Source organism: Carlito syrichta, unplaced genomic scaffold (genome assembly GCF_000164805.1).
Source record: "Carlito syrichta isolate Samal-C Ts95f unplaced genomic scaffold, Tarsius_syrichta-2.0.1 Scaffold104744, whole genome shotgun sequence".
Taxonomy (NCBI): Eukaryota; Metazoa; Chordata; class Mammalia; order Primates; family Tarsiidae; genus Carlito; species Carlito syrichta.
The window spans coordinates 150663-160218 of record NW_007048840.1 but is presented as its reverse complement, the minus strand read 5'-3'; the positions used below and the strand labels follow the sequence as shown (position 1 = coordinate 160218).

The 9556-nt window shown below is 47.2% G+C and overlaps 1 protein-coding gene across 2 annotated transcripts in view; it reads left to right on the top strand.

The window, feature by feature from the left end:
• NT5C2 (5'-nucleotidase, cytosolic II) overlaps nt 1–9556 on the top strand; it is an 81613-nt gene that overhangs the window by 37032 nt on the left and 35025 nt on the right. For both annotated transcript variants that reach the window (XM_008065941.1, XM_021716219.1), the window contains one exon: nt 6272–6345. In XM_008065941.1, coding sequence (XP_008064132.1) covers nt 6272–6345 — 74 coding nt within the window. The remainder of the gene's footprint in view (nt 1–6271; nt 6346–9556) is intronic.

Genomic DNA, 9556 nt, shown 5'->3' with positions numbered 1-9556 from the left:
TCCCCCCCCCCCCCCCCCCCCCCCGTGTTTCGTAGCCTGTTAGGGAAAGAAAAGGAGAGAGGAGAATATGCGAGCTTTTCTTCCTCAGAAACATTATAGAGATGAGCTAGGAGAGACGGGAGCGATTATTTCCTTAAGTTCAGCAATTGCTTCTGTGGGTTCGGGTACTATTTTGAATGAAAGTGAACAGATAAAGGCTGTTTGCTGGAAGACCTTCCTAGGAAAACATCTCATTTCCTAATTTTAGGCACTTGGGAAGTTTCTCCTAGCTCTGGCTACTCCCTAGAGAGCAGCACGCTGCATAATGGCACCTGCTTTGTAGTAGACACTTTATAAATATGTTGGTCGAACAGGTAACGTGACTGCTTGAAGAGGGGAGAAGTGTGCTTTGACGGGTACTTATTGATTATTTTGGTGAAAACAGATTTTCATCTTCCTGAAATACATTTTTCCTAGAGTGTACATGGTAAACAAAGGTGAAATATGATCTCTGTATCCCTAAAAAAAAATATGATTTGATTTCATGATTTTCAGGTTTTCATGGCAGTACAGCCCTACTCTTACGAGAAAGAAACTAGAAACTACGTGGCTGGGCGTGTTGATAGTTTCTTTCTGCCTTTATCACTGACTGAATGACACTGGCAAAGTTTTTTTTCTGTGATTTTAGCTATGCCTGAAACCAGGTAGCATTTTCCTTTTATGAGAATCAAAGCTGTTTCTTTTTGTTACATGGTTCCACATAACTCTCTCCTGGATCTTCCTGTGGGTGTTGCCATGGAGTATTTCAGGCATGTCAGCTGTTGGGGTTTGATACAGTTGGCTCCTGCCCTGAATTAGGAGTCTGTTTGAAAAGCCTTCACTGGTAACGTTTAATTTCAGGGTTGCAGCCATTATTCTTTTACTTCTGTTGTGCTTTCAAAAGAATTTACATAACTGGAAAATACAATAAAATAGATGTTTTTACAGCAGGGTGATGTTTGGTGAAGTGTGGAAGGTGACAGTTGTGGGTGGAGGGTATTTTTAAAAATGGAGTCCTGGTGAGGGGGATGCAGGGAGGAGGAGAAAAGGGGAAAAATGGAGTCTTGAGTGAGCATAATTTATCCTCTAGTTCTTCAGTCTTTCAGCTGGCCACTTTTTTCTCCCCCTCATGTTAACCCAAGGTAAAATAAGTGTTGATTTTTCCAGGAGGCCAGGTTTTCTTTCTTTTACTCTTTTTTCTATTTTTTTTTGAGTCGGAGTCTCACTCCGTCCATTGCCCAGGCTGGAATGCAGTGGTACTCTCACGGCCACCCCAGTATTGGGCTCTGGGCTCTGGCGGTCTTCGCCTCAGCTGTCCAAGTAGCCGGAACTACAGGTGCATGCTAATTTTTTGTTTCTTGTAGAGACGAGGTCTTGCCAAGTTGCTCGGACTAGTCTCAAACGCGTGAGCTCAGGCAGTACACTCGCCTCGGCCTTCCAAAGTGCTGGGATTACAGGCTGAGCCACCGAGCCTGGCCCAGGTTTTCTTAGAGAAGGAAAGTATAACTATTTTATATAACATCTGTCTCAGGAACTGACAGTTTTGTAGAGCTCATCTGATGTTTATAGCAGTTATGCCTATGAGATAGGTAATGGTTTTTATATTTTTCAGAGAAATATAGAAGATAACAGTTCTGAAGTCAAGGGCCTATTGATTTTGAGTCCTTGGTTAAACTATTTTAAGGAAATATCTAAAAAGTTGTCTTCATTTGAAGTCGATACAAACATTCTGACATGAGAGGAAAAGTTTTCTGTTAAGATTCAAAACAGTAAGTATGAGGGGAGACCCCCAAAAAGGAATTTATTTATAAAAATTTTTGCCGGGCTCAGTGGCTCAGCCTGTAATCCTGCGCCTTGGGAGGCTGAGGTGAGTGGATTGCCTGAGCCCGCGGGTTCGAGACCCACCTGGGCAGCGAGACCTCATCTCTACAATAAATCAAAAAATCAGCTGGGTGTGGTATTGTGCGCCTGTAGTTCCAGCTACTCGGAAGGCTGAAGCGGGAGGATTGCCGGAGCCCAGCAGGTCGAGGCTGCGGTAGCCGGGAGCGGCCACTGCACTCCAGTCTAGGCGACAGAGTGAGACTCCAACTCAAAAAAAAAAAAAATTAAAAATGTTTGTATTCTTATGTGTTTAAACTTCGGTCACCTTCAAAGTACTTTCTGTCTGATGCGGTGTACCTGTTGAGACACTTTTCCCACTGCTCAAAACAGTTTTTGAACGCGCAGATTTTTTTTTTTTTTTTGAGTGGAGTCTCACTCAGTTGCCCAGGCTGGAGTGCTGTGGCACACTCATGGCCACCCTAGCATCGACCTGCTGGGCTCTGGCAATCCTTCCGCTTCAGCCCTCCAAGTAGCTGAAACTATAGGCATGCGCCACCATGCCCAGCTGATTTTTCATTTATTGTAGAGATGAGACCTTGCCAGCTTGCTCAGGTTGGTCTCAAGCCTGCGGACTTGGGCAACCCACCCATCTCAGCCTCCCAGAGTGCTGGGATGACAGGCTGAGCCACTGAGCCCAGCTGGAAACGCATCAATTTTTATGCCTTTTGGTGCTTCAGCAGTTTTTTGTTTCGCCTCTTCCACACTGGCAAAACATTTCTCTGTTAGGGCTTTTTTTCATCTGGGGAAACAAAGAAAGTAACTCAGAGTGAGACTGGGTGAATAGGGAGAATGGAGCCCAGGCAACATGCCGTTTGGGGTCAGAAATTGCTGGACACTCAGTGCAGTGTGAGAGGTGCTCTCACAAATCTCCCATCGCGAAATGGGCAAATGCGTTGCAAGAGTCTCCTAAGAGTTCCCGCTGAAGCCCGACGCAGCCTCTCACAACAACGCTAGCTGGTGTATTGATGCCGATGAGTTCTAGAACACTCACCTAGCTGGGGAAGCCTGTGTTATAAGGGGTGTGCCCTCCAAAAGGTAATTCCAGTGCTTTTTGGGGTCCCCTGTTGTATATGAATTGGTGAAACAGTCTAAAAACATCGATTAGGGGTTTCTAGACCCTTTCAGTTCCATTTTCAGTTAAAAAATGGAACATGTATCCCTGTGTGTGCTTATTTATAAATGATGTATACTGCTGTCATTATAAATAACGTAACCATATATAAGAGACACTTCAAAATGAGGAAGTACATATCACTAGAAGATGTACTATTTTCTTATTGCATCCCCGCGGGGGCTTCTGTGTCCCCTGGTGCAGCTACTCCTTTGGGAGACCGTTGGCCTAGATCACTGATGGGGGCACCCAGCTGAGGCATCTCTGTTTTTTGGCAAGTTACCTTTACATAGGTGATTATGACTTTGATGTGCACCAGCGTTTGAGGCCCGTTGGTCTGTATCCCTCTGACGTCTCACAGTTATTTATGAGTGAAGGCAAAGAAGGGGCTTGGCAGTGAGAGGGTTGGCCACCCAGCTTGGGGTCAGTTGGAAAGGGGCTCCTCATTTTCTCGTTTCTTTTGAGTTTTTTGACTCGGAGTCTCACTCTGTCACTGAGGCTGGAGTGCAGTGGCATGCTCCCGGTCACCGCAGCCTCGACCTGCTGGGCTCAGTGGGTCCTCCTGCCTCAGCCTTCCAAGTAGCCGGAACTACAGGCACATGCCACCACTCGCGGCCAGTGTTTTGTAGAGATGAGGTCTCGCCAAGTCGCCCAGGCTGGCCTTGAACCTGCGGGCTCAGGCAGTCCTCTCACCTCGGCCTCCCCAAGTGCTGGGGTTATAGGCATGAGCCACCGCCTGGCTTCCTCGTTTTCTTTTTCTTTTTTTCTGAGTCAGAATCTCACTCTGTCGCCCAGGCTGGAGTGCAGTGGCATGCTCACGGCCCCCGCAGCCTCGACCCGCTGGGCTCCGGGATCCTTCCGCCTCCGCCTTCCGAGTAGCTGCAACTACAGGCCTGCGCCACCACACCCGGCTGATTTTTGGATATACTGTAGAGTGAGGTCTCACCAAGGTGTCCAGGCCGATCTTGAACCCTTGGACTTGGGCAGCCCTCTCACCTTGGCCTCCTGAAGCGCCTAGCCTTCGTCTTCGAGATGGTCGAGACTCGCCCCAAAGTCCGTCGTGGCGACGGCCTCCTGAGCTCGTCTGTCTGGGTTTCCCGCGGCCTTTGCAGTGCTCCCTCTGAGGTGCGGCTCTGAGGGCTGCGTCTCCTCCAAACGTGAGGAGTCCGTTCTTCACCGCAGAGCAGAGTCCGCATTCCCCGACGCGGCGTGCGAGCCTTTCCGACTCTGACCCCTGCTGGCCTTCTGGGTTCGTAGCTCTCACTGCCTCTGCCCCGTCTCGGCCCCCCTGGAAAGCCCACCTCTGCAGAAGCAGAACAGCAACTGCAGAAGGCCCCCTGCTCCAACCAGCCTCCACGGTTTGTGGTTCACCGTGAACTCTCCCCTGTTCGGTTGTGCTGCCGGCTCTGCGTCTCTTGGTGGCCTCGTTGGAAGGCGTCTGCTGACGGTTGAGATTCCGTGTGAACATCTCTGGCAGGCCTCTCTCAGCAGCTGGGCCCTCTGCTGCGTGTCGCACGGCAGCACTTACTGAATCGCTGTCTGCGTTCGCTGTCATCATGCTCTCCCCTGGTAGACTGAGTTCCTCAAGGCTAAGAATATGGAGTTAGAATGAAAGGGTCATGAGGACAGGTACTGATGGTGTAGGGTGTGCGACAGGGCCTGGCATGTAACAGACACTCAGCAGCTATTATTGGATTAGTCGGGGAGGCTTTACGTGGATCTCGTGCATTAAATAAATTGTAAAGGAATAAGTGAATGCATTGTAAAATCCCCAAAGTATGCTTGTTTTATGGGGCAGACTTTGACAAGAAGAGCCTGTTCCCTGAGATCTTGAATACTTGGCTTTGCTGATCCTAGGACACAAGGAGCAAATCCACGTTTGCTATGTAATATCTGATTTTGCCGATGGTATAGGAAAGACTTGAATAATTTCTACTGTGAGTCGTGATATTGGTGTTTAAATGAGAAGGTCTAGAAGAAAGCAGGGGCAGCCTTCTTGACACCGGTCTTGGCGGCGGCTTTTGGATGAGACGCCGAGAGCGCGCCCACGAAGAGCAGAGTGAGCGAGTGGGACCGCCGCCGGCAACGCCGCTTCTGCCCAGCCCGGGGAGCGGCCAGGCGAACGAAAAGGCAGCCCGTGCTGGGAGGGAATATTTGCGCCCCTTGTCCCTGACTCTCAAGTACACGAGGAACTCAGCTCAGCAGCAGAGAAACAAGTAAGCCACAATGGGCGTTCTGAACCCAAGGGCGCCTTTCTCCAGAGCATACATCCAAGTGGCCTGCCGGTCGTGGAGCGAATGCCAGTTGAATCGCAGCGAGAGACTGACCAGCTCGCACCTCTCAGCCCAACTCTCACCGCAAAGTCGAGATCACGATGCTGGCAAGGGCTTGAAGAGAAGAGAGCCTTGCGCGTGGTTGGGGGAGTGCAAGTTGGTGCAGCCGCTGTGGAACATGGTCTGGAGCCCCCTCGAGGAGCCAAGACCAGAACTGCCACGTGACTCATCCTCTTCTAGGCTGGACCCAGAGGAAGGGAAGTCGCCGTCTTGTAAGGAGATCTGCGCTCCCACGTTCATCGTAGCATCATTCACCGTCACCAAGACGCAGAAACCGCCCAAGTGTCTGTTGACGGGATGCATGGATGGATAAAGAACTTGAGGCGTGTGTGTGTCTGCTGTGGATAAAGAGCTCATTCGGCCTTCAAGAGGAGATACTGCCATTGGGGACAGCATGGGTGAACCTAGGTGACACTATGCTGAGTAAAATGAGCCAGACGAAAGAGAATGCTGCGTGACCTTACCTCCATGTGGAATCGGAGCAAAGCGTGAAAGCCCAGAAACACAGAGGAAAGGACGGGGAGGCGCAGCCCAAGGGGCGCGCAGTGGCAGTCAGGCAGGGTGGGGGAGTGAGGGAGCTGGCGGTGGGACATGAGGACGAGAGTTACCGGTCCTGTGCCGCATGCTGTCGTTTGCCAGGAGAGGAGAGTTCAGGTGCTCTTACCCCAGAGAAAGACTGACAAGGTTGGAGCGGAGACCGTGTGGCATGATGGGCACGTTAATTTGTTTGACTGTAGCGGTCGCTGGGTGTCTGTAGGCCCAAACAAGGATGTCGGAACGTGTTGTGCCCCTCAAATATACACGGTAAAACCTTGTGAAAATCAGAAAAGCAAAAGAGAAGATCTAGAAAAATAGCTAAGTAAGTTCATTACATCTGAGAATTCTTTCCCAGTATTAATCGAGATATTATTTTTACTCTCTTCTGTAGGGTGTTTGTGAACCGAAGTTTAGCCATGGAAAAAATCAAGTGTTTTGGTTTTGATATGGATTACACTTTGGCTGGTGAGTAGCGATTCCTGATTGCCTCAGAGATGTTGCTTTGTTTGGGTCTATGCAATGCGTCCACAGTAGGCAACTTAATAAACACTTGCTAGTTGAGTCATGCGTGTTGGCTGCCAGAAGGTCTTATTATTAAGCTGCTTCCACTGAGATTTGTGAATATTGCAGCTGTCAGACATCTTTGAGATTTGCTTCATGAGCTTGTAGTAACAGGTAGAACAAATACTGAATTACATTTTAGAGACCCTGGTAAGAAACAGTGTGGTAGAATCATACATTAATGTGTATATTTGGGCATTTGGGGCATTTACTCAGTTTTTTAGGATTGCCATTTTGTATCTCTTTGCCGCAAGGTCAACTTGTATCATTAAGAATTTTAATGTTAAAAAAGGAAAAAAAGGTTTTTGAGGCTATTCTGAACACAGATGGATAATGTGTTCATTTTCCGTTGAAATGATTGTTCATGTAATATGTAAAAGGCTCTTAATATTGGTTTTATTTATTATCCCCTAGCCCTTAAACACCAACATTGTGCTCTTTGCCCCTTCCTGTCTCTGAGATGCATTTGAAATAATCAATGCATTCGTCAATACTTATAACGTCTTTTCAGAACTTAAGTTAAATGCTGCAGTCTGGTGAAAATGTCATTTAATGTAAGCAGTTGTAGAGATGAAGGACCAACTTGAGCGCGTGTGCCTGGGTGTTTGCACATGTATGTACAGCTGTGACATTTGGAAAAGAACCTTTCAGAAATTGTCTCTAAAGAAATTTGTCTTGGCCAGGTGTGGCGGCTCACGCTTGTAATCCTAGCACTTTGGGAGACTGAGGCGAGAGCATTGTTTGAGACCAGCCTGAGCAACAAAGCAAGATCTCATCTCTAAAACAAATAAAAAAACCAGCTGGGCATGGCGGTGTGTGCCTGTAGTCCCAGCTCTTGGGAGACTGAGGGGGAAGGAGGTCAAGGCTGCGGTGAGGCATGAGCGTGCCACTGCCCTCCAGCCTGGGTGACAGAGTGAGACCCTGACTCAAAAAAAACAAACACACACTTTTTTGTCTTCAAGGACATAAAACCTTAATGTATAAATTCATTTATCTTCAGGAACTATTTATATAGCAGTATTGAAAACCAGTTTCCATCTCAAATTAGACAAACCTCAGTTTGGTGTTCAGTTTAGGCTATCAGATAAAGAATTCTTCTAAAGGCAATTCTTTAAGGCAAAGAATTTAACGCAAATGAAGAATTCTAACTCTCCAGGGAAAGGAATGGTGAGATAATTTGACAGCTGAAAGAGACGTTCTCCAAAGCAGAAGTATTAGTTAATGGGGTTGAAAAGAGAGAAATTTTTCCCCTGGGTTATTAAGACAGTCATAGTATATTCACATAGTTCAGTTCAATAGGTAGTTATTGATACTCTAATGTGCCTGGCACATCTTGTTACTGAAAATCGAGATAATTATATATCTCCACAGGACAATGAGAAAATGAACTCTCTTGTTTATTGAAAAAAAAATCACTGAATCTTAGTCTCTAACCCTTAATGATAACTTATGATTTCTTTTTTTTTTTGGAGTTGGAGTCTCACTCTGTCGCCCAGACTGGAGTGCAGTGGCTGCTCCCGGCCACCGCAGCCTCGACCTGCTGGGCTCCGGCGATCCTTCCGCCTCAGCCTTCCAAGTAACCTGAATTACAGGCATGCGCTACCACGCCCGGCTGATTTTTTGATTTATTGTAGAGATGAGGTCTTGCTGCCCAGGTGGGTCTCGAACCCACAGGCTCAGGCAATCCACTCACCTCAGCCTCCCAAAGGCGCAGGATTACAGGCTGAGCCACCAAGCCCGGCTAGCAACCTTTTTTTTTTTTTTTTGAGTTGGAGTCTCACTCTGTCGCCCAGACTGGAATGCAGTGGCTGCTCCCGGCCACCGCAGCCTCGACCTGCTGGGCTCCGGCGATCCTTCCGCCTCAGCCTTCCGAGTAGCCGGAATTACAGGCATGCACTATCATGCCCGGCTGATTTTTTGATTTATTGTAGAGATGAGGTCTCGCTGCCCAGGCGGGTCTCGAACCCGCGGGCTCAGGCAATTCACTCACCTCAGCCTCCCAAAGGCGCGGGATTACAGGCTGAGCCACTGAGCCCAGCTTAATTTTTTAATTTATTGTAGAGATGAGGTCTCGCCAAGTTGCCCGGGCGGGTCTCGAACCCTTGGGCTCAGGCAATCCACTCAAAGCACGGGATTACAGGCTGAGCCACCAAGCCCGGCTATGATTTCTTCTTTTTGCTTTCTTGTTTTTTGTAGTGCTGCTAATTTTTAAATTTATCGTAGAGATGAGATCTCGCCAAGTTGCCTGGGCGGGTCTTGAACCCATGGGCTCAGGCAATCCACCCAAAGCATGGGATTACAGGCTGAGCCACCGAGCCCAGCTATGATTTCTTCTTTTTGCTTTCTTGTTTTTTGTACTGCTGCTCCATGTTTTAATGCTTTCTCCTTGTCTAGACGTTAATATGCGTTGTATATATTTAACAGTAACTTAACCTTTTTAAAGTGCTTATTGTATGCCAAGTGTTTTACCTAGATTGTCTCATTTAATGCATGGAGTCAGAACACAGTGACATTGATAGACTATCCTGAGCCTAGGACTGGTGCTTTTGAGGCATCTGGATGGGACGTTGCAGCTCAAAGGGCTTTCTTGTTTTGGAATGGTGTGTCTGTTAAGACCCACCTTATCATATTGTAAATTTGCCTAAATTTGTTCTGAAGAAGCAGCTAGGGAGGGTTTCCTCCAAGTCTTTTTCCTTGTTTTCAGATGTGGGAAATATGTAGAACTTCTTTATGGAATGGGGGGATAGGATTTAATTTTGGCAAATAAAGTTGTTTTCATATGGAAACTGTTTTTGGTCTTCTAGAAAATGCCCACAGAAGACCTTCTTTGCAGGGAGAGCGATCATGGTTTGGTTTTATTTTGATTTCTCCACTTTTTGTGGTTCATTTTAGTGGAAAAAGTTTTCAGTAATCCCAATGTTTGTAAGAACCCTGCTCTTTATGTCTGATGTTGGGGTTGATAGAGTTAATGGTGACAATCATTTAAAACTTAGATTTGTCAGTAATAAATGAGGAAGAGGCTAACTGGAGCAAAAATATATACATGGACTGTAGGAATGTTAAGCTGTATGTATAATAAATCTAAACTTGTAGTTGTCCAGAAATTAATTATGTA